We start from the raw sequence: 26,365 nt of genomic DNA on the forward strand, positions 1-26,365 counted from the left end.
TTCTACCAAGTGAATTGCCTGCTCTTTTTATAGATGACATTCAAATTAAAAGAGTAACGGCTACAAATTTTTTAGGGGTTTTTATTGATGAAAATCTGACATGGAAATAACACATTGAAAACTTATCCTCTAAAATTTCCAAAAGTATAGGAATACTATTTAAAATAAGAAGCATGCTAAATAAACTTTAATTCAGCTTTACCACTCTTTTATTCATTGCCATCTAAACTATGCTAATGCGGCTTGGGGTAGTGTAAGTAAAACTAAATTAGAACCACTTTATCGCCAACAGAAACATGTTGCACGACTTATTAATTTTAAACATCGATTTTATCATGCTAAGCCTCTTTTAAACGAAATGAATATTCTTAATATATATCAACTTAATATTTTTAATGTATTGTGTTTTATGTTTAAATGTAAGTCTCGCACATCTCCAATTTCTTTTCACAATTTATATTCTTTAAAAGTTAAAAATTAATACAATTTGCGTAATGAAAATTTTATTCTTCAACCAGTTTTCAAAACTAATTTTGGTAAATTTTGTATTTCATTTAGAGGAGCATTTTTATGGAACAAAATAGTGTTAAAACTTTTTGATTTCTCTCATGAATGGAACTTTTTCTTATTTAAAAGAAAATTGAAAGAAATTCTTTTCTCAGTTGAAAACATTCTGATATATTTTTAAGTTTGTTTTGTTTTTTATTAATACTCTTAGGAAATATTTTATCGTAATTTATATATACGAAAGCTTTTATCTTAACTTATATATATATATATATATATATATATATATATATATATATATATATATATATATATATATATATATATATATATATATATACGTATATATGTATGTGTATTTGTGCGTATTATTTGTATGTGTATATATATATATTGATGTGTAAGTATATTTATTTACATGTTTGTATGTTTAAATATGTATAAATAATTATATTTGTATTTATGTGTGAATATTTGTCTATGAATTATTAAAGGATTATTTATTATTTAAAATCTGTTTAGGCGGTTCTCGATGACAAGATCTTATGATCTTCTGCGAGTATCCGCGTTCTTGTTGTAACGTTAACAAAATTGTAATTCTGACTATACGTATTTTATTCATTCTTATATTGTAAAACTTATTTTGAAAAAAAAAAAAAAAAAAAAAAAAAAAAAAAAAAAAAAACAAATTTTCTATAAATATGAAACGAGAAAAACACGTTTTTGGCAATGTAATATCATACTAAAACTATTCTATAATTTTTCATACTAACCATCAAACATAAATTATTTATTTAACAAATAATCTCAAATTAGAGCAAATTAACTCAAAGTAATCTAAGAAAATTGCATCTTAGCAACCGTTGTAATACAAAATATCTTATATAAAACAACAGTAGTAACTCAAAATACTTTAAAAGTTTATGAACTGAAAATCAAACAAGTATTCTTTTTGGATTACTCGTTAAAATTTTATTAATATTTTACTAAAATCAAAAATTTAACTTTTTCACTTACTTAATGGTGCGGAAGTACCTAAAGTAAAGTACGTAAAGTAAAGTACCTAAAGTAAAGTACCTAAAGTAAAGTACCTAAAGTAAAGTACCTAAAGCTAATTTGGTAGTTGCAGATGGCTAAAAAAAGGTAAAAAAGTTGCGAAAGAAAACGAGCATAAGAAAAACAAAAGAATTCATAAAGAGATTCATAAATACATATTCCTCAGCATGAACAAGAAAGTTTTAACATTTAATTTGAAACGAAAAACAAACACGTTATTTTCGGGAATTTTTTCACCAAGGTTTTCTATTTCTATCTACTCCTTTTTTAATAGTAAAATGATTAAATTTAAGAGTTTAAATGACGAAAACTTAATATTTTTTATTGCAAAAGTATTTTTTAATTACAAAAATATTTTATATTGCAATAAAAAGTTTTTTTCTGTAATTACCAATTTTCTCGCCTACACCGAAGTGTATTATAACACAAAACAGATGTAAGATAGAAAAAAGTTATTAAAAAAAAAAAATTGAACAAGTATGCGTGTTTAAATAAAATACATAAATAAATACTTAAAAATATAACCATAATAAATGATTTAACTTGAACTAAACCATAATAAAAGATTTATCTAAAGTTAAGGAGTGAGATATATATTTTAGGCTAGAAATTGAAAAGTATGTTAAAGCATAAAAATAAAATATCTTGACGAAATACAAAAATAACACGACGGAACGTTCAACTTCAATGCTCTATAACTTGAAGTTAAAAAATGATATTGAGATTTTTTTTTAAGCTAGTACATACATTATTAATTAAAAAATATAAAACAGTAAACCATTTAAAAAGAATTAAAACTGTTGTTCTTTTTCTAACAAGTAGAACAGAATAAAAACTGCAAAAAAACTGAAAATCTTCTTCTACTAACTACTGTTAAATATCAGAAAACAGATCGTCGTGTTAAGAGTGGTTGAAATATGGTGGTTTATTATTAGATATAATTGTTTAAGAGCAACTGCAGCCAAAGTTTACATGAGTAGACGGAGGATTTGTATCTAAGAAGGAAAATCTAAAAGCGGTATAAAATGAGGTACTTCTATGGCCTTCCAAAAAATGTTACCGGGAGGAAGGAGCAGGGGGCACATTCTCCCTCCCCCTACCTTCCGCCCGGTGTCATCGGCTATGGCTTTATCAAGTAAATTAATAATTAAAAACACACTTGATAAAGAAACCAAACTTGAAATTAAGTTTTTTTTCAAATCAGTCGAATTATGGCTATCAAAGAGGTCGAGCTGTACAAAGAATTGATGTTCCTCGGTAACTAGGACTTCTTAAAATCGGCCTTGGAATTATTTTACGTTATTATGAGCCTTTTTTTTACGTTACTACCCTTATCCCCACTTGGAGTTTTGGTAAAATGGTGTCCATGATTCCTTGGTAGCTAAAATATATTTTATATTTTTATAACAGTTTCGAACTTTTAATGTAAAATCTCACCCTTATTTTTAATCATGCAAAACAAAATTTAATTTTGGTGGTTTCGGAAATACACACCGTTTATTGGAGGATATTTTTTTCAAGCAAATTATTTCCACAACAGGGTGGCCGATTTTCAACGCATTTAAAATTACATACCATCGCATCCTTATACAGAAGTTAATTCCAGAAAACTCAGATAAAAATAAAAAAAATTTATTTAAAGAAAGACATTTTATAAAGATTAATAAATTTTACAAATAAAAATCGTTAAGTATTTACATATAAAACAATGATAAAAAACAATAAGTTGTCTTAGTTTTCTTTAATCTTAAAAGTAAATTTTAAATAAACACGTTTATTTTTAAATATTACAAAATATAGAAGATTTCTTCAAAAAGACTATTTTATAGCAAACAAGGAGAATAAATTATTTTCTAGATTTTATACAACGTTGTGCATATTATATATGAAAGCTTTCTCCGCATCCACACGTCCCTTTTATATTTGGGTTGTTAAAAACAAACTCGCTTGCCAAAAAACTTTGAGAATAGTCCATCTCTGTTCCAATAAGAGACATAAGAGCTTTTGAATCTATCATTATTTGCACATCTAAAAAGAATTATGTACATTTTAATTAATTTAAATAAAAAATACAACTCCATTAAAAATAAAAAGTCCATAACAAAATTACACACCATCCTGTTTCACGACTTCATCGAACTTATTTTTCTCCGTAGCATATTCTAACGTATAAGACAAGCCGTTGCACCCTCTTTCCCTGACACCTATACGAAGTCCTACCTGAAAATAATCACCACGAATATATTGAAACAAAACTTTAAAACAACTTTATTGCGAATATAACGTTTTATCTTTATCATAACTAATGATGAACTTGGTAATCTTATGAACTTTATGATGAACTTTTAATGATGAACTTGGTAATCTTATGAACTTTAAACACGCAAGTGATCAAAAATGTAGTTTTTTTGAAAAAGAATTGAAAAAGAAAAAAAGAAACAACAAAAACAACTCGAGTTCTGTATTCAAGGAGTCAAGTTGATTTTCAGCAGAAAATACTTTCTAGTTTCTAACTAAAATATTATTAGAAATATTTATCAATGAGGCGTACATTTGCATTTTAATTTTTATACAGTAACGTTATTTACCAACAATATTGTTAATAAAAATAGTTTATCAACAAAATTAATTAGCTTATATTTATTATTTTTAGTCATATAAGTTGTTATAATTATTTAATGTAAAGTTATAAGTTGTTAACGTTTTTTTTTAAATTCGAGGGTGGTCTGAAAAGTTTCTGAACTAAAAAGATACAAATAATTTCGATGAATTTTTTTTTTATTTTTCAACATATTCTCTATATTTTTGTAACCCGCCCAAATAGAACTCAGCCTTTTTTTCTGTTAAATAATTGTTCACCGAGGTGATCTTCATTTGACGAAAATCTCAGTCCTTTGAGCGCAATTTTTAGATGAGGGAACAAAAGGAAATCGCTTAAGGCTAGATCTGATAAGTAAGAAGGACGGTCAAGCAGTTCAAATCTTAATTAGCGGATTTTTGCCATGGCAATTGCTGAGGAGTAAGACAGTGCATTGTCTTGGTAAAACAGGATTTTTCTTTTTCTGCAAATGTGGCTTTTTTCCGCAAGTTTTACTTTCAGTTTGTCAAGTAACAATGCAACAACTTACTCAAACAACTGTTACACTACAAGTGTGCGTCCGAAATGGCTTTTGGACGCACATATATCAACCAAACTTACAGTTACCCACCAAATTTTGGTGAGTAACTGTCAATAGACGAACAACGAAATGTGAGCAGTACAATGAATGTGTCACATATGCCAATAACATTTTCAATTCAGAGAAAGAAACTAACTTAGTATCATAAAAAATATATAACTTTTAATATTTTATTTACTTAGGAGGACTATTTAGTTGGTCAGAAGGAATATTTAATTGCCCAGAAGTATTATTTAGTTGTTCAGAAGGAATATTTATTTGCTCCAAAATATTATTTAGTTGCTCAGAAGGAATATTTAGTTGCTTAAGAGCTCCTTTTGTAGGAGTATTTTGCTTTAGTTTATCTAGACTTTTTGTTGAAAAATTAATATGAAAAAAAATAAATATTTAATGTTTTGGAATTTAAATGGAGCTTGGTTGGGAAAGAAACTTAAGGCATTGCAAAAAAGACCCAGGGGTCTCACTCAGTTATTGCCTAGGACAAGTTTTAACCAACAACATAAAAAAAGGAAGACTGCATTCAAAACTTTGAGGAAACACATTATAACAATGAAAACAACAAAAACTTACAGAAGTTGGTTTTTCCTTTAATAATTCTTTAACTCTTTGTACTGCTGAACTTGTCTAAAAATTTAATAAAAAACATTTAGGCCTGTTGAGCTTTTTTAGTTTTGAAGGTGGAAGATTTATTTTGAACTTAAGAATTTAAAATCTCAAGAAAAATAAAAAAAGTTATCCAATTAAGTATATTAGGTTAGATCAGCATTTATTAAAATTAAAAAAAAACTCATAAAATAAAATTAATATTTATAAATATTGAATTCTAAGGAAATTATTTTTGAATTATAAATACATGTAATGAAAAAGTGGATTTAACATTATAAATAAGACCAAGAGAGAGAGAGAGAGAATTATGGCAGCATTTAACAAAGCCATAAAGACAAAAAAAATTAATTTATTTCAAAAAATAATTATTTAAGTAAAATTATTGTTACTTATTAAATTTTTGATGGAGATAAACTTGCAAATGCTGCTCAATTAAAAGAACAGTGACACAAAAACTGAACAAAATAATAAAAGCCTTCTTGAAAATAATATTAAAAAAAACCTAGTTGCTCTAAGATGTGTAAAATTTCAAACATGAATTATCTAAGAAACCAAAATCTATGCATTTTAAGGAAGTTTTAAATTAAAAACATGGTTTGTATGGAATATAGCAGTAAATAGAACTTACATTGCATGGTGGTAAGTTTTTATTTTATTTTACCAATAAAATAAAAACTTCAGTTATTAAAAAAGAACACTTATAAAAACCATAAAATGTTTGTTTGTTTTAAGTTTAGTTATTAAGTATTGCATAATAGTTTATATTTATAGAGTATATTTATTAAACTTTTAATAAAAAATTAAGGGGTGACTTGGTCCAGAACAAAAAATGTATTTAATTGATTTTTTTGATTTATTTTCCAGAAAATGTTGTCTAGAAATAATATTAATGATTTAATTTTAAATTTCTGTTTTTAGGATTGAAATTGATTTAAGGATTGCATACTAATAAAAAGTCATATATATAAATAGACATTATGCCAAGAACATATAAACATGCTGTAGTCATGGTTTCCTAACATATACCTATAAAACTAATGTTTAAATGAAGTAAGAAATTCCTCTTTAAAAAATAAAAAATAAACTAAAAGGGATATAATAAATTGAAGAGACAAATTATAACATTGAAAACAATGTTGTAATTTGTCTTTTTTCAGATGCCCAGTTGACTGCTATAATTTACGCAGTATTATTAAGTCTGTGAGACTATAAAGGAATCTTTATTAGGCGATTTACAGGAAATATACCTGGTGTTGAATGGATAAAATCATTCCTAAAGAAAAATAAACAATTAAGTGCTAGATCTTTTTTCTATAATTTTATAATTTCATTAAAAGGAAGATGGCAGAAGGTATTGCTTTTATTAGTAACTTTCTTGATATCATGCCTGAACTGGGATCCTTCATCAAACGTTTGACAAAACTAACTTAACTAAATAGGAGATTGATTGTTATAATAAAATGTGCAAAAATTATATTATTTAGAAACTATGATTGGATTAAAAGATGGAGCAAAAAAAAAAGAATCAAACCAGTGACGATCAAGGTTGTTTGTACAAGTTAGTATAAAAGTACCAGTTATTGGGTTATCAACATTTCCTTTGCTGGAAAGGGAAGATGTATCAAAAATTAGAGTGCGCAGCAGACAAAATGTAGGTGCCAAAATTTAAAGTAAACAAAACTGCATTGGAATTTGGTCTTGCATTTAGTAAATGCATTAAACACTTGTCTTTCAATGACAAATAAAAAGTATGTGTTTACTTAGGCTATAGGATCTTTCAATGACGAATAAAAAGTATGTGTTTACTTAGGCTATAGGATAATTTCATACAAGCACCAGATAATTTTATACAAGCACCAGATAATTTCATACAAGCACCAGATAATTTCATACAAGCACCAGATAATTTCATACAAGCACCAGATAATTTCATACATAAACTTAGTAGCAGTGAATAATGGGAAAATACATGGTTTTTGAACACATATAACTGCTTTTTACATTATACCAATAATTTTTTGATATTTTATCTTTAAATATACCAATGCAGTTTCTCCACTACACTTCTTTCTTCACTTCACTGTTTGCTCACTTATTATTAATTTTTTAATACCATAAATTTTGAGATTAGAGAGAAAGATTTGATGATTGAATGTATCAAAAATTTTAACTAAATCAATAAATACACCAAGGGTGTATTTATGGATTTAATTTTCTTCATCAAAAGCTTTAAAATCGTGAGTAATCGTGAGAACATATGTGAGTAATTGCATAACCAGTGGAACGGCTGAAAGTGGAGAAATAGCTATAGCCGGATTTGAATATAAATTGTTTATTCTAATGTATATTATTTACATAAAAAAAAGAATAAAATCTATTATACATAAATTATTCTATAATTTTAGAAAAACAATGAAGACTCGAAATAAACCAATAAACTGCAACATCAGAAGGATCAGCAGATTTTATAATATCAATGACTTTTGCAATATCAATGTACTTGCATGTATAACATTTAAGTGTAATGTATATTTGATGATAAAGTTGAACCTATATTAAAAAAAAATTATCAAGCGTTTCAGACACAAAGTTACAACAAATTCATATTTAATCGTTTTAAGTAAAAAAACAGCAATGTTTAAAATATAAACGGTGGTATGATCTTGATAAATTGACATAAGATTACTCAACGCATTTTTTTATCTGATATCATCCATTAAATATATAGCAAATGAACATCAACATATACTTTTAAGAAAAAATTTTCTAATTGAACTGGTATTTGGTTTTCTAAAAAAACTTATGGCATAATTAAAAATATATATATGGCATAATTAAAAAAAAAAAATTTAACATACATTAATGTCACAAAAAATGATTTTATACATTAATTTCATGTTATAATTAAGGCTCCTTTAAATTTTTATAAAATCAAAATATTTAAAACTTTTAAGTGCTTTGAACTCTTCATTAGTATAAAAAAATTAATTATAATAATAAATTTTCATTGAATAATAAATGGTAATAGTAGATACTAATAGTAAAATAGTAATTGTTACTTAACCTGAAGGGTGTTTATTGTGAAGCCAAATACAATAAACAGCATTAGTAAAGATGATATTAAAACAAAGCATAAAGCCAAATTTTTTCTTCAAAAAGATGTCTTAGATAAATAGGGAGTCGGTAACATTTGTAATTTAATAAATTATTACCGTGACAACTCTAAGTTAGGTTTTCATCTAAGAGTAATTCCACGTCAAAACAACCAATTTTTTTAAAAAATGCAACCCTATGTCCTTGGATTTTCTTTATATTTTTACCATAGTTAGTACATTATAAAATAAGATAAATCCCAAAATTTCAAGGTCTAATCCCCAACGGTTCGTGAGTAATGGTTGTTTTAATTTTGGCTACTATTATTGTTTCGGTCATTTTCCGCCATTTTTAAATTTACATTTCTCCATATAAAACCAAGTCTTTAAACATGTGAATTCTAAAAATAAGTGACTTAGTTAATCTCAAGGTGAGGAATTTGAATATATAAATAAAAAATTCATTTTATAATTAAAAAAGTACCTTAATATCAATTATAAGTGTTAAAATAATAGACACCTGCCCCAGTAAAATTTTAAGGTGTGCAGTAAATTTTTTAAGCTTAAAATTTCAAATTAGATCATTGTATGTTAGAAGAACATTGTGTGAAAAAATCATTTCTGCCAAATATATAGTTTTGTAAATATTTTACTTTTGTACTATAAATGTATATATATTGCCATGGTAATTTAGGAAAAATGATAATTCCTATCTAAATAGAAGTGTTTCTTAAATTATGAAAGTTTTTTTAATGTATTTTTTTATTTCCTTTTGTTTTCCTGTTTCCTTGTCTTTCCAAATTATCAAAGTTTAATTGCTGAATCAGACATATTCATCTAGTTTAAATGTTGCAACTAATCCAATATAAATAATGTAATTAGTACTTGTGCATTTTTAAATTTGCAAGTATAACATTTTTTAATTCATTATCAAAATGATTTCATGTGATATTGGTAAAGTTTTGAAGTCAGAATGCCATAAAACCTCATATTCTAGAAATAAAGAGATTTTTTACTACATTACCTAGACACTGATATTCGTCAAATATTTTATGGAGATCTGAGTTGCGTGCTTGTGAAGAACTATTCAGCATTTGTAATCGCCATTTTCACTACTTTGAAAAAAGATTTGAAAAGAAAAATGGCAATTGTTGTGATGTTTATAAAGTGCATAAAAAAAATAAAAGGTAATTTGATTTCAAATATATGAATACTATCTGTAAAAGTATACAACACGTATCTTAAATATCCTTTTTTTTTTTTAGGTAAATTTTAATGTTGGCTAGACACTTTGAGTCATTAGGATTAAGAGTTTTACCTGGGTGGAAGTTATGTGCTAGCTGTTAGTCAAAGGCAGTTTTATCAGTAGAACACCCTAGTGAAAATAAAGTAGATGAAATATTGACAGAAGAAGATGAACCATTTAATCATATTAATTTATCCCTGGAAGTTTTAGGAAAATCTCCTATTAGTTTACATTCTGTTGCTTTACATCAACGTGTTGCATCTGCAATGAAAAAATATAAAAAATCAATAAAAAAGATTGGTGAAGATTTAGCAGCCCATTATGGAATAAGTAATTCCCATTTTATAGATAATTCTACTGCGTCTTCTGCGAAAACAGATCAAAATAAAGCATCTGATCTGGATAAACTGACACTATTGATGAAAGAAAAGATAAATGCTTCTGACTATAAAAATAAATTGAAAATTCTCACTTTAACTCCTGAATCTTGGTCTAGAAACTATGCTTCTAACTACTTTGAAGTTAGTGTGAATGCTATTCAAACAGCACGTTGTATGAAACATGAGAGTGGCATACTTTTACTCCCATTGGACAAAATTGGAAAAAGTGTTCCACTTAATGTTGCCTCCATTGTTCAAAGTTTTTATGAAGATGATGAATACTCACAAACATTGTCTGATAAAAAAGATTATGTAAGTGTTGGAAAAGGAAAAAATAACAGAATACAAGTACAAAAACGATTGCTATTGTGTAATCTGAAAGAATTGTACAGCCAATTTAAAGTTATAAATCCAGGGATTAATCTTGGAATTTCTAAATTTTGCAGTCTGCGTCCTAAGTGGTGTGTAAGTGTTGGAGCCTCAGGTGCTCACTCAGTGTGCGTATGCGTTTATCATCAAAATGCAGTTCTTCTTTTATATGCAATGAAATGGGATATAACTTATAAACATTTAATGAAAAAGGTTTGTTTTCAATTATAAGTGTGTTTAATTTTCAAATTGTATACCTTTTCTGATCGATGTGGAGGACAGTATAAAAATTATAAAAATTTTCTAAATCTATGCCATCACTCAGAAGATTTTTTATTGGAAGCTGAATGGATATTTTTTGCAACCAGTCACGGCAAATCTTTTTGCGATGCAATAGGCGGTACAGTAAAACGAACAATAGCAAGAGAAAGTTTGCAACTTCTAAAGAAAAATCAAATACTAACAATCGATGCGATGTTTGAATTTTGCACTCCAAAAAATGCTCACAATAAAGTTCTTTAAAATTGATAAAGAAACTAAGGTTAATGTTAGAGCTACACAAAATAAACGATTTGAGAAGGGAAAAACAATACCAGGAACTCGAGGATTTCACCATTGCATACCAGTTTCGAAAACATCTACGTTATTTAAAAAAACTAGTAACGATATAAATCCAAAAACTATTAATATAACTAAAAAATCAAGTAACCAAAATTTAAGTTTAATAAATTTTGAGCTAATGCAGAAGTACGAATATTACGCAGGTACATATAACTCGTTTTGGTGGATTGCAGTAGTCAAAGAAAAAAATGAAGAATATAATAATATAAAAATAAAGTTTATGCATCCACACGGTCCATCTGAACAGTTTTTATGGCTGAAAAGGAATGATTATCGTTGGATACCTATCACCAATGTAATAACATTAATAAGTGCACCAACAATAATATCAGACAAATATGAACTTTCAAAAAAAGATTTTTACAAAGTTAATAAGTATATATTTGTAAATCAATAATTTTTTAATGGATATATTATAAAAAACTGTATATCAATTCAAGTATGCATCAATTTTATTTATTTTGAATACTACGATAAGAGAAATATACTATATTTGCTTTTTTTGTAATATTTTTCATTTAATTTTTAAACTATTTATATGGCAGAAATGATTTTTTCACATAATGTTCTTCTAACATACAATGATCTAATTTGAAATTTTAAGCTTAAAAAATTTACCGCACACCTTAAAATTTTACTGGGGCAGGTGTCTATTATTTTAACATTTATAATTGATATTGAGGTACTATTTAATTATAATATGATTTTTTTTTTTTATATATTCAAATTCCTCACCTTGAGATTAACTAAGTCACTTATTTTTAGAACTCACATGTTTAAAGACTTGGTTTTATAAGGAGAAATGTAAATTTAAAAATGGCGGAAAATGACCGAAACAATAATAGAAGCCAAAATTAAAGCAACCATTATTCACAAACCGTTGGGGATTAGACCTTGAAATTTTGGGATTTATCTTATTTTATAATGTACTAACTATGGTAAAAATATAAAGAAAATCCAAAGACATAGGGTTGCATGGCCTGGTTGTTGTGACATGGAGTTACTCCTAATAATACTTTGATTAAAATTTTTATCTAGCAATATCTTTTTCAAAAAAGTAAATATTCATTCATTATAATTATTTAACTTTATTTGCAAAACTTTTTTGGTATTTAACTAGTTACTAAGATTTTTAAGTTCATATTTAACTTATTTTATTAATTCATTAAAATAAGTTTTAAATAAAAAAAGTTGCTTACATTAAACTTTCAGTTAACATGATTAACTTATACTATTTACATAATCATTCTAAATACATAAGTTACATAACTTTGTTGTTTACAAAGATGAACCATAACTTTTACATGTTACATTTATACATAATACTATTTGACTACTATAAATAATGCTTTTTTTGTGTAAAAACAACGAAGTAAAAGGTTTTTTTTACAAGAAATGCAATTAATTATCACTTAAAAACCAGAAAAAAAAGAAGCGGACAAGTCTATCACTTGCAACGGGATAAAAATGTATATCAAACTGACAAATAAATTCAAATTGTTTGACAGGAGGGGATCAAGGAATCAAGTTGAAAAACCATTAAAAGAAAAAATATATTTATGAAGAAAAAAAAAAGTGATTTGAACTATTTTTAAGGTGATTTTAAATAGCAGTAAACAGACTTATTATAATAAAACTAAAAAAAAAAATTATATTGATTAATTTATATAAGATATAAAAAATAATACAGATATAATTAGACATATTTATTATAACTGATAATTACCAGTGTTATAGCTGCTTTTCGGGATTTAAAACTTCCAGGTTTTACTGCTCGAACAGTGGCTGTCGCTGCTGACTTCAAGGCCATGTTTGTTGTTGTCCAAACATAATTTCTGAAATTGAGTGTCGATTTCGTTTAAACTGGTCAATTGCTTCTTGTTTACTTTTTTGGCGCATGCGTACAAATTAAGAATTTTATAAATAGACAAGTAAATTGAGGTGTTATCGTTTTTTTGTCTTTCAGCGAAAAGTGAACGCCGTTTTGGTTGTTAAAAGTGTTCCACGTTAAAAATGTTTCGGAACGCCGGAGCGGCAAATTTTGGCTAACGTTCCGGTATTTTCTGAGTTAATAACTACACGTTCCAGTACGAAAACAATAAGAGAATACTATATAATGTCATCATATACGTCTTCACTAAGTTCTTTGAGTGCAAGTGATTTCAGAACTTTGAATAATTTTTAGTTCTCCGCACGGTCTTCGCAGATGGCGGGTGTGTTTTTAAAACGGTAAATAGTGTTTTAAATTTTTATTTTTATTTTTACACATATTAGAAACATTTATTTCGTCATTTATAAACATTTTACAACGATCTTGTTATACAATTTTTATCAATAAAATTTAAATTAAAAAAAAATTAATAACGACAGGAGCAAGTAGAAGACAGAAGTCTTGTCACCAAGCCCCTATAGTAAGCGTAAAATATTTTTTACAAAGTTCTCATTATATAAATTTACTAATATTCGTTATATAAAACAAGTTAAGTATAATTACAACAAGAATACGACAAATTGCAAAAATTAAATAAATACATACAGTAAGAAATATTACAAGATTTTTTTTTTTTTCATTTAAAAATACAAAAATATGTTTGTGTCTGTTAATTCAAGTAAATACTGTTTAACTATATTTTTAAAACAATTTATTGAAGTTATACTTTTCATATTTTCATTAAGAACTATGTTCCGCAGACGAGGCCCTCTATAAGATATTGAGTAATCAGATGCTTTAAGAGTTGACTTAGGTAAATTAAAATTATGGATAGAGCACGTCGTTAAGTATATATGATTTATTTTTAGAAATCGGTTATTAAGAATTTTGGAAGCATGTCATTTTGATATTTAAACATGAATAACAAGTTTTAGAACACGTATAACTCATAGACATTAAGAGCTTTTATTTCCCGGAGTAACGGTTTGGAGTGAGCGTATTTATGCACATTACATATAATTCTACTGGTTTGTTTTTGCTTAATATATATATTTTTTACAGCTGAACGGCAAGTACTTGCCCAAGTAATATTACAATAGCCTATATGGCTATGGATAAAAGAGTAATATAAATCTATTAAACATTTTTTTACTTAGTAGGTGTTTTGTTTTATGCATAATGTCTATAGTTTTAGAAATTTTGTTTTCAACTAACGTAATATGATTTTTCCAATTAAGATGTTCAACAAATATTATTCCTAAGATTTTAAGTGATGAAACTCTGTTTACTGTATTGTTATTTATTATTAGCTGAGGAAGTTGCAGAGGCAAGTCATCGGTTTTAGATTGATGATGAAATAAAATGTACTTAGTTTTACTGATATTCAAAGATAGTTTGTTTGATTTAAACCAGTCATTTAGGTTTTCCAGCTCACAGTTTACTGTAAAGAAAATTGTTTTTATATTGGAATGGGTATAAAAAAGATTAGTGTCATCAGCAAAAAGAACAAAACTAAGCATGTTTGAAGATAGTTAAATATTATTTACGTAAACCAGAAATAGTAAGGGTCCAAGAATAGAGCCTTGAGTAACTCCGCAGCTTATTGTTTCTAACTTTGTACACGTTGAATCATAAGATATTACTTGTTTTCTATTTTTAAGGTAACTTTGCAGCCATTTTAAGTTGCTATTTATTACTCCATATGTTTCTAGTTTGTACAAGAAAACTTTATGATCAACAGTGTCAAAGGCTTTTGACAAGTCAATGAACAACCCGAGAGTATAACTTTTTTTAGCAAACCCATCCAGAATTTGAGTGGCTAAATCAGTTACTGCATGATGTGTTGAATGCCCTTTTCGAAAACCAAACTGTTTGCTGTAGAAGGTATTATGTTTTTCAAGATAACTATACAGTCTGTTATACATAATACTTAATACTTTTGATACATAATACATAATACTTTTGATGGCCTCGTTTCATCGGATTTAAACAAAAATAAATATTAAAAAAAAACATTTATATCCGTTGCTAACTTTTTCAGGAAATGCATTAACAGTAACACACACACGCACACACACACACACACACACAAACACCTGGGGCGCCGCCAGCATTATTTGGTCTTTGAGATAGCTAACTTCCAGACATAGAAGTTAGCTTCTCAATGACCAAAATAAAATCTCAAAAATAGAAAGAAACATTTATATGTTTATACTTATGTCAAACAAGGATGCTTTGCAAATGCGATGCAATGCAATGCAATACGATGCAATGCAATGCAATGCAATGCAAATGCAAGTGCGATGCAAAATTGCGATGATTGGAGCTTGGGAACAAAAAAGCGTTTAAAACTATCACCATATAAAGTTTAAACCTCTTTCAATTTAAGGGGGTTGCAAATTTTATACTGTCATAATTTTTGAACGCTAAGAGATAATACTATAAAACTTAAAATATATTGAGGAATATAAGTCTAGTTGAAAATAGTACAAAAAATATATCAAAAACTAGTTGCTCTCACGTTTGGGGCAGGGGGGACAAAATTTTGGGGCTATTTTGTTCCCAAGCTCCAATCATCGCAATTTTTTTCAAAGCATAGTTATTTGACAGTATAAACATACAATGTTTATACTGTCAAATAACTATGCTTTGAAACATGTTTGGAGTTTGCTCCATGTCTGGAAGTTAGCTATCTCAAAGCCCAAAAAGTGCTGGCGGCGTCCATGACACACACACACTCACACACTTACACACTCACACACTTACACACTCACACACACTTAAATATAAACGTTTTTTTATTGTTGTTTTGTAACTCGTTCTATCTGCTGAACTTGGTACTAGCGCTGTGTTAAAAATTAGTATTTATATAAATTTAGTATGAAAAATAAGCTTTAAACAATAGCCAAACCAAATAAGCTTTAAACCATAGCCAAACCAAATAAGCTTTAAACCGTGATCCATTTGCAACTAGTTTTACAGCAGGAATCTGAGCTGACCGTCCGAAAGGTTATAAACTTTCTATTTAGTGAGACTGCATAAACTACATTCTGCGCTAATTTATTCCAAGGGTTTACAACACGGTTCTTCAAAAAAGCGCTGAAGTTTTGAATAACCTTTGATTCGTTGCGGTTTTAAACAAGCTATTGTTTTAAAACTATATGCTGAGTTTGATTGAACTATATGCTGAGTTGTAGAATATAAAATTCATCATATTGTAAATGATTAGCAATTTTGTATTGCAGCTTTAAATGGCTGTGATAAACCCCATTTAGAATTTTGTGTAACTTCCACACAAAACTCTAGATGGGGTTTAATGTAAATATAATAGATTTTTTCCATAACTGGAGAGCTCCGACACCATAACAAGAAAACCATGCTTTTGGTTGCCAATCCAAGTACAAGTAAAAGCTGCTGCTTTAACCAGAAATGATGTATACAGCAATGCATTTTGATTGTATGCAACATAATTAGTTTTATCATCATATTTTATTTCGCTGGCATTAGCCTAAAAAGTAATTTGTAGTATGACTAGAATAGCTTGAGGTAGATTTTACACTGAAACTGTAAAAAAAAAATTTTTTTGTAAGAATTAATTTTAATTAACTAAAGTTATACAACTCTCTACGAAATTTTAAAATGTTAAGGGGTCATCGATAAATTACGTCAAACGTAATTTATCGATTAAACGTAAGTACGCTCTAAGGGGGAAAAGGGTTAGTGGTTTTGTGATGACTCATACAAAACTTGCTAATAAAGTGTTACGATTTTGTGACGGGTAAGGTGGGGGGGGGGGAGGAGGAGGGAGGTTAGAAGCAGTCAAAAATTGCGTGACGTAATTTATGGACAACCCCCAACAAAAGATAACAATCTTTCGTTGAGATTTTTAGAAAATTCATTTATGAAATACTTTTTTTCTATTTCCAGTATTTAAGAAATAAAGTATTTATAAAAAAAGTAATGAAAAGTTGTTAAAAAGTTCATGAAAAAAAAGTATATATATGAACTTTTATTTATAAAAAGATATTTATTTTCCAAATTTTCATTGATAAAAAGATATTTATTTTTCAAAATTTTTTTCCAAAAAAATACCTTCAAAGTTTATCTTAAACAATAACAATAGTTGGTTCATAAACTGGAAATTTTTTCTTTCAAAAAAAACTAATATCTAACCCTGTGAAATAAATTCTATATATTTTTATATAATTCTATATAAAAAGCAAAAAAAGTTAAAACTTTATTATTTCACATTTCTAAAAGTTTTGTCCTTTCTATTCTGGCGCCCCTATTATGCCCTCTTGGCGGCTCTGCCAGCAGGTCCGGTCACCAAGAACAGCTAAAATTAAACACGTTGAATAACGCAACGCAACGCAAAAAATAGATTATGTTTCAGCATTCTTTTTACTTGTAACGCGTGCCTCAGAAGTCTAAGAAATGACCCTATATGTTACTCCATTATAATGACTCAGTTGCTGTGTATACATAATTTTATTTAATAAGTTTATTTGTTGGTGAGATATGGCTAATATGCAAGCAATTTGGTATTAATATGCTGCAATGTATGATCAAGGGCAATAAAATTAAAACTGCACCCCCTAAGGAAGTGTTGGATGCCAATATTGCCGCAATTTTAAAACAATCTTTCCAATTATGGAATTTAAAGGAACAAAGACTTATATTTAGAACTTTGATGGAAGAGAACATTCCAAGAACAATACAAGAACACACATAGCATTTTCTTTTTTTGTTTTTTTTTTTACCTACAATTTATAATATTATTGGGTGTTTAAAAGAATATATATTATTATTATAGGAAGTATGAACAAAAATTTTGAATATCTTCGACATTTTATAGAAGAAACTAAAAACTATTTTGATATTATTTGTTTATCTGAAACTTGGCGTTCACAAGATGAGCTTAATTATATTTCTAACTTCCATCTTCTTAGTTTTGAAACAGTTTTATTAGAAAAACAATTGAATAAACGCGGCGGAGGAATTCTGATTTACGTAAAACAAAACATTGCGCATAATGTTAGGAATGATTTGAGTTTCTGATGACGATAAAGAAATTGTACAATCGAAATTTTAAACAATAAAAGCGTAAAGTTAAAAAGCAAAGGCATTCTACTAAGTTGTTGTTATAGACCACCTGCTCAATGCAAATAAGGAAGGCGTGGTACACATTTTTCCGAATAAAAATATAAGTTTTTTCAATTACAATATATAAGTTTTTCCATCAAAAAGTATGACATATTTGGTATGTATGGAAAGATTATTTTAACTACTATTATAATCTGGTAAAATTAATGCGACTATAACAAATCGTCAAGTATAGTTTTATTTATAAAAGATGTAGTTTTCAACATAATGTACCTTGGGGCTTGGCTATTGATAAGTCTATGGGTTTGATTTATTCATAAAAGCACGTATTGGTGCTTGTTTACAATGAATATAACTTGACATTTTTAATCAGACATTATTTTGGAAAATTATCCATGAAAAACCATTTTTTTATGAAAATTGAAATTACTATTTTCAATACCACACCTAATTGAGTATGTTTAACAATGATGTCACATTAGATTCAAATAACCTATGGTAGTATTAATTTTTCTACAAGTCGTTTTTGCATAAATAATCATAACTTTTAGCCCCATTCAAAAAACTGTTTTCGGTATTTTGTATCATTTTTTGAAATACTCGGGACTTATTTGGCTATTTTGAAAAAATAATTTATTCCATTCAGAATGCAACAAAATTACTACAAAGTATTGGTTACATCATGGTTGCAAGGTCTTAAGGAAAGACAATGTGTTTGATTTATTTACACGCCCCATGAACTAATCAGATCGAATTATAATTTCACTTTAGGTATAAGATCTAAAAACGTAAGATGTAATAAGTGATAAAGTGAGAACTGATTTTTTAATACTAAAAGAAGTTGACGTAATAATAAATGTAGTGACGAAATGATGATAAGAGGACAACCTTATTTGTCACTTTAATGAAAACTTTAATAAAGATGTAAAACTTAATACTGATTAAATTTTAAATCTTTATTAAAGTTTTCATTATAAATATTCTATCATCTAAAGAGTAATAAAATTATAACATAGCGAATAATTTTTTCTAAAAAATACAAAAAAACTTTAGAAACTACACAAAAACCTTATTCTTTGCAATTTTTTCATAAAAAATTATTTTTTGACCTTCTAAAAAAACTTACGGGAGAGGACGGGAATAGATAAATGCTCCCTTCCCCCAGAGTTTTTTGAGGACCTTTTGTTTTTTCTGTTTATTTATTAGTACTTTCCATTGATTTTTAATTTTAATACTTTGTATAAAATTTTAGATTTAAAGACTTTGACATATGCATTTATTGAAAATAATAATGACTTCGTGCAAATATGGAGGAAATAATTTTGCCACCCTTTTATATGGAACCATCCCACAATGGGTAGGAGCTCAAAGAAGATATGAATGATAAAAATATCATCACAGTCTTTTCATGGAGCCACAATCTTTTTATACCAGATGATGTACATTTAATATTTATTATTTTATATAGATGAATATCTAAGAAAATTACGAATAGATCAAAGCTAACAGTTTCTAATATTCCGACATGAATTGTGCCAGTTTTACATAATGATCAACTGCCAGTGCCCCTTTCGTTTTTTTTTTTTAACGTAAGAAACAATTTAGTGCAAGACTTAAGTTTATCAAAGTTTCAGAAATACTGAGATTTAAGCTAAAACAAGAGAATTTATTGGATTCAAGATATCAAAATATACACGTTAGTCTTCTACTCAGTTTTATGAAGTAATGGATAGCTTATGTGGTTGCTTAGTAATATCAATATAGTAATATAAATATAAGAAGTGGAAGCAACAAAGAACTAATAGATTTTGATAATAGTCATCCAACATAATTAGAATATGGTGAAAATATATCATGGGCTGGATGTTAAATATCAATTAAGTTAAACTTTTTACATTTATATCTAGACTTCTTTAAAACAACTTGCGAAGCAATGAAGATCGCCGTGAGAGGTTTTACCATGACATTTAAAGCGTTACCAAGATCAATTAGATAATGCTCAAGCCCTAATTGTAATCATAGATGATTACAATTAGGGTTTAAATTTAGTGACTAGAGTCAGCATAAAAAAAATTGCATCAGTCATTCATTCGGTAAACGTTTAACAGTAATATTCTATTTAGCGAGTAAATAACCGTTACATCCCAAGGGCTTTTGTTACTTAATAATTTTAAAATGTTGCTTAGAAATGGATTTGCTTCAGTTAATGTTATTGGAATGTTTATCATACTTTTTAATGTACTTCTGTAACGGTTACGTTAGAACGGTTGATAGTACACAGAAGCGGAATTTGAGTTCGTATTCAACATTCCCGATTTCATGAAAAACTGATAAAAAATGCACATTCATAAAATGCGCTTATTTCATAAAATTACGTTGCGTTGCATTAATACTATAAAAAAATAAAAATTAGATAAAGTTAAAAATTAAATATTAATTCAATTAACTTAGTTAACCTAACAATATATTTTTCCAAAGATCACATAACCCATAAAAAAATATTGATAATAAAAGAATTAGGAATTTCAAAGAGATAACTTTAATCTTTAGTAAAAAAAAGACGTTATTGCGTTATTTTTCAATGGGTTACCTTTACATGGTGTTTTTAAAATGATTAATATTTAATTTTGCTCAAGAAGTTTTATAATTTATTTAATACCCTAGCAGCAAGCAACATTGGCGTTATATTAATCTCAATATTGGCTAAATATTGTTAACAATATTGCACCAATATAAAATGTCCACATTTTGATACATATAGCTAATATTGATTTACAACATTGGCTATATATGAGCTGTAATATAACGCCAACATATTTCTTTTTATGAGCATTTTATAAAAGCATGGAGATTAAAGCAAGTCATTTTTAAACGAACACAGTAATTGTATTTATTAGATGAGTATACATATGTAATATATATATATAAAAAAAGAGGCTTATACGAATAGCACGCGAATCGTTCAGAAATTTGGGATTCCGCGCAAGTAATTACTAATATACTAATTAATATACATTTTTACTTGTGGGTTTACAAAAACTCAAAAAGGCAAAAACATGACCAAATAAAATTAAAACAAAAGGTAACGCAACTAATATTATTGTACATCTTTTTAATTTTTTAGATTATTGATTAAATATGGTGATTTAAAACATTCGGAATTCTATTAAAAAATTTCTCAGAGTAAATGCTGCAGTTAAAAATCTAATAAAACCCATAATTAACAAAAAGTTATCAAGACAATTTATTTACTTAACAAATTTTGTTACGAACGCGAACAACTACGAAGAATGTCAATATTAAAAAGCTAATGAGACAAATTGGCATATCAATATTGGCCGGTATGAGCATGCCAATGCGGCTCCAATATTGGCATTCTAATATTGTAGAAACATAATTGGAACAATATCAGCATGCTAATACTTTCCAATATTGGTATGCCAATATTGTCTCAATACTTTTTATCATTATTAGCGCAATATTGTATATCTTGTTCAATATTGGCCAAGATACCTAATATTGAATCATTATTGCACCAATATATCTTGCTACTAGCGTATCTAGTAATTGACGTTAAAATGTTTTTGCATTTTGTATCAGACTTGCAACTCCTAAATAAAAAAAGAGGTCCTTCATATCTAAGATATTTGAGAAATTAGAAGGGGAGAGTGGGGAAATCAAACCTCTCATTCACCTCACTCCCTCCTGGATTCGTAACTATTCTAAATAATTGTTACACCAGTGTTTCTATTACTATGTAATATCTACAATTTTTGCTACATTTGTTTTATTGCTACAACTACTACTTTCATTTTATAGACCATAGTATTGATTTGCTATTTAAACGTGGTTTGACTTCTGCATGACGTGAAAATATAAGCATTTTCTAGGGTATAAACTACTGTCAAAATGCATAAAAATATTTAAAAATGGTTGAAAAGCTTTATTAAGATACCTACATGAAAAAAAAAAAATTTAGATAAGATAATTAAAACAAGCAATAACTTTAGAGGACGAATAAGAGGAAAATCTAATGAAAGAATAGCCGTTTGAAGAGCAGTTAAAATCTTAGGTAGGAATGTGTCATCAAATAAATAATTTAAATTTTGAATAAGAATGACAAGTGTCATTAATTTAAATAACTATTTCCTTTAAAAAAAGAATTATGTAAGAATTATTTCCTTGTAATTTAAGAAATTATTTCCTTGATTTTATTTGTTTGTAGTTAATAATATTTGTAGATATGTTAATGAATTGTTATCCAATATAAATTTAGGTTAAATTTTGTAAAAGGGATAGTTTAATTTAGTAAAATTGGATTTAGTGAATTGCCACAATGCTTAATCCAGCAAAGGATGAAAATAGAAAATTTCAAAGAATGCTTTCAAAGCAGATCGAATATGCCAACTGTATGTGACAAAGATCAGTATCAGTGATTCTAGAATATTTTTTTTTGTGTTGTTATTCACCTCCTCAAGGCCGAGAAGACCACTACAGATGAGGAGGCTTTTTAATAGTGGTTATAACCCTCTCTCAACTCTATAACTCCGAAGCACAAACCTTGACGAACGAGGCCGCTGAACGGAGAAACAAGTTGAGTGCGGTACTACTAGGGACGTGGATATCACAAGGACTCTGCGAATCGTGTAGAACAGTTTTGCACAGGAGACAAGAGGGTAAAGAAGTTATACTCCCTCCTCTGTTTAATTTCAATTCAATACAAGTAAGACCTGAAATAAGAGGCGCGATATGTTATTAACTAATCTGCCAAATTTGTTATTCAAAGCTGCAAAAAAAAGATCTTCTCGAAGACCAAACCACTATTGAGCAAGAAACAAATTTACGTTACAGCACATGCCAAATGCCTGCGAGTTATTTCAAATAAAAAATTATCCCCTGAAGAAACTATTTCACTTGCTAAAACATATGGAGGGCCTCCACTTACAATTAACCCAGTTAAATATTTATACTTCAATAATTTTTACATATATATTCAGAGAAAATCTTTAAAAAAAGAGACAAGATAGGTTTCTATAAGTATATTAATAAATTTCTGAACAAAGTTTAATATAAAGATAAAATAAGTATGTTTTGGTTTCAGGTCAAAGTAGTGCCCAGCCACTATCTAGGACTCCAAAATTAAATTCTCTAGCCCTTGTAAATGTAACTAAATACGGTACTATCAAACAATGAATTAAAGAAACTGGTCAAAACTGTAAATCAAATATCAAGCAGGAATATGTTAGAGCCAATTTTTGTAAGAATTTTTTAAGAGCCTGCAGTGACTTGAAAATTACTGACGGAAAAGGAGATTATTGTACAGTTCGGGTTGTTGCTCACTGCAATGATTTATCAAGTCTTGTGAATCATGTAATTCAATCTCGCAAAACTTCGGGTGGATTTTGTGTTAATATCGGAATCGATGCTGGTAAAGGGTTCTTAAGTTTGGTCGAAGCATTGTTGATACTGCATTAAGGGTTCATACTAGCTCACCGCCTTAAAAACAACCTCTCACTCAAAGGACTGGCAAAGACACTGGAATTAAGAGACAAATTTTTGTTGAGGTATTAGAAGATTTGCCAGAACTCACTCCCACATTAAACAAATCTGGTCACTAACTAATGCAAATGGAGTTAAACTAATTTTGGCTTGCAATATGAAAGTTGCAAACATAATTTACGGTCGTCAAACCCATTCAAGTATGCACTCTGGTATATGGTGTGACGTCAAATTCAAGTGTTTTGCCGAATCTGGAAACTTAATCTAATCTAGCCTCGAGTCTTTTTAGCAATCTGGCAGGGTAGTTGCTTGGGTAAAGTTGTTTGGAAATATCATTCGAGTGCCAATCATCAGCGGGCCTGACCTTGTTCTGAATTTGGAAATTTTGCCACCAATGGAATTGCATCTGCTTATAGGAGTTGTCAATTATCTTTTCAAGATAATTAAAACTGCCTGAATAGAAAGCTTTTGTGGTCAGCTGCACTCCTTATTAAACTGAGCCCGTATCGTGGGGATCAGTTTAAGGTGAATGGATTCAGGAAACTTTTTTAAAATGTGGATGTGCCTCGACAACTTGCAGATACAAACTTGGTTCCCAACATTCTTTAGATAATCGAAGCACTCAAAAGTTTTAATTTAGCTGTAAAAAGTTTGCTTTGGATCCGCAGGATTTTGCTGCGTTACTTAATGATAATTGGTGCAAGTGTAACACCCAAAATTCACACGTCTTCTACAACATCAAAGATTTCATCAGTTGCAAAGGATCCCCCAAAGGGCCCTATAGTGAGCAAACTATCGAAACTGCTCATCAAGACTTTTATAAACTTGGTTAAGGTATAAACGAAACAATAATTACCAAGAGTACAAAAAAAGATTGTTATGCTGCATAACTGATCTGAACAATAAGCATCTTTAAAGAACTGCTTCCATAATTCGATTTTGCAGCAGAAAATCAAGGCTTACTGTTTATAATGAACATTTCAACCATTTTAATCCTTAATTGCCGTTAGTAATTATGAATTTTAATATTGCATGTAAAAATATTAAGGTGTATTTGACTAAAAGAGTATATTAAGCTATTTTGAATAATTTCTTGTGGAGAAAATCAAGACCATATCTTACAATTTAATCAGATGCTATTTGATGGTAATATAATGTAAAAAATAAGGTTATTTTTTCACTTGATTTCAGTCAATGTATTTAAGGTTTCAAGGGCCAATTAAAATTCTTTTACTAGAAACGTTTTTTTTTTGATTTACTAACTGATAGTTCTTTTGCCAGGTTTTGCATTTTTTATTGCTTTTGGCAGTAGTTTATACTTTAGGCAATGTTGAGATACTTACGCTATGCATAAGCCAGTTTAAACCGCGCTTCAAATAGCAAATCAATTATTTTGTTTATAGAATGAAAATGATACTTGTAGCAATAAAACAATTATAATAAAAATTGTTGGTATTACATAGTAGAACACTCATGTAACCATTATTTTGAAAATAGTGATCGAATATTACAGTAATCCGCAACGTTTTGAGGTCTAAGTAGTAAAAACCTAACAAAATATAAGTTAAAACTGCCATAAATCTTTAACGAGAAAACCAATCCGACCGCAATTTTATCCAAAGTTTGGTGTGGCAATATGCTACATTTGCACCTATTTTTATCAAATTATATGCAGTGGATCTCATTCTACAGGTATTTTTATTGTTGCACTATTAAGTCAAAATTTCTTTAAATTTGAACATTCAAATTAAATTATTTTCCGCGAACAAAATTAAAAGATTTCAAAATTTGCATCACAGGGTATCTTGACCTGTACACTATCCCCCTAATATGTAGCGCTCTTGGGTCAGCGTATTATCAGGATCTGTGCTAACTGTGTCTGTTATTGAATTTGGTATAAAAATGTCAAAAATTTTTTATTTTTCAATGGACAGTTTTAAATATCTTAAGTTTTTAAAACATATTTCAAAACTGAAGACTATTAGCCTATTTCGTATAGTAGTATATAAACCGAAATATATATCGATGTTTTTTAATTTTAATGTTTAGTATGTAGTAACCAGACTAGTCTATGGATAGACTTACAACACAGACATAGACAATTCTGTATGTTGTAATGGACACAACAAATGTTTAATTTTTTGTCCTTGTTGTGTCTATCAAATTTTTGATGGTGTCCTAAGATTGCTCAGTTAAAAAATAATTTTCACTTCATAAGTCTACAAAGCATAATTTTTTGTCTATTTGGTGTCTATGATTTTGTCTAAATTTACTTGATTTCATAAAACCAGAAATATTGATTTGACAAAAAATTAAAAAATGAACTTCTGTTAGAAAAATTGTATTTTTAATTTTGGGCTCGTTTTCAGTTTTTGAAACGATGCTGAAGTGAAAATTTAATTACTCGTTATAAGTCCAAATTATATATTAAATAGATCTTCTATACCTCATTAAAAAATCGAGATTGTTCATTTAGTGTCCGTTTTTAAAATGATTGTCTAGAAAGACAAACATTTTTTATAGACAATTCATTTTTGATAGTTGTAATTAAAATTGTTGCAATTAGTGCTTTGTCGAAGTCTATTTTTGTCCTTTTATAATAAGGCCATTAGAGATTGTCTGGTTGCTATTAGTATGACCCTCTTAACACGCTGATTAATTTATCCATAAGTAATGTGTACGCGTACGCGCAGCTCCGGAACATTCTTCAATTGTTAACTTTAATCACTTGTAATAAAAATAATCTATACGTTAAAATCTGACATTAATAATACAAA

At 28.0% G+C, this 26,365-nt stretch overlaps 1 protein-coding gene across 1 annotated transcript; it reads right to left on the minus strand.

Moving 5' to 3' along the window:
• Positions 1-3,289: 3,289 nt before the first annotated feature.
• On the minus strand, positions 3,290-12,942 carry LOC100201724 (iron-sulfur cluster assembly 1 homolog, mitochondrial). Its single transcript, XM_065800818.1, has 4 exons — positions 12,783-12,942; positions 5,313-5,366; positions 3,678-3,783; positions 3,290-3,591 (listed from the first exon to the last, which is right to left on the minus strand). The coding sequence occupies exons 1-4, from the start codon at positions 12,864-12,866 to the stop codon at positions 3,443-3,445; spliced, it is 393 nt and encodes a 130-aa protein (XP_065656890.1). The 5' UTR covers positions 12,867-12,942; the 3' UTR covers positions 3,290-3,442.
• Between the last annotated feature and the right edge of the window lie 13,423 nt (positions 12,943-26,365).

The sequence above is a fragment of the Hydra vulgaris genome, chromosome 07 (assembly GCF_038396675.1).
Source record: "Hydra vulgaris chromosome 07, alternate assembly HydraT2T_AEP".
Lineage (NCBI taxonomy): Eukaryota > Metazoa > Cnidaria > Hydrozoa > Anthoathecata > Hydridae > Hydra > Hydra vulgaris.

Bases quoted from the DNA above. Each gene is read 5' to 3' on its own strand.
- LOC100201724 (XM_065800818.1), bottom strand. From the start codon at position 12,866: ATGGCCTTGAAGTCAGCAGCGACAGCCACTGTTCGAGCAGTAAAACCT. The intron at 5,367-12,782 runs GTAATTATCAGT...TTAAATTTTTAG, and splicing joins GAAAAGCAGCTATAACACTG to ACAAGTTCAGCAGTACAAAG. The intron at 3,784-5,312 runs GTAAGTTTTTGT...GATTATTTTCAG, and splicing joins TAAAGGAAAAACCAACTTCT to GTAGGACTTCGTATAGGTGT.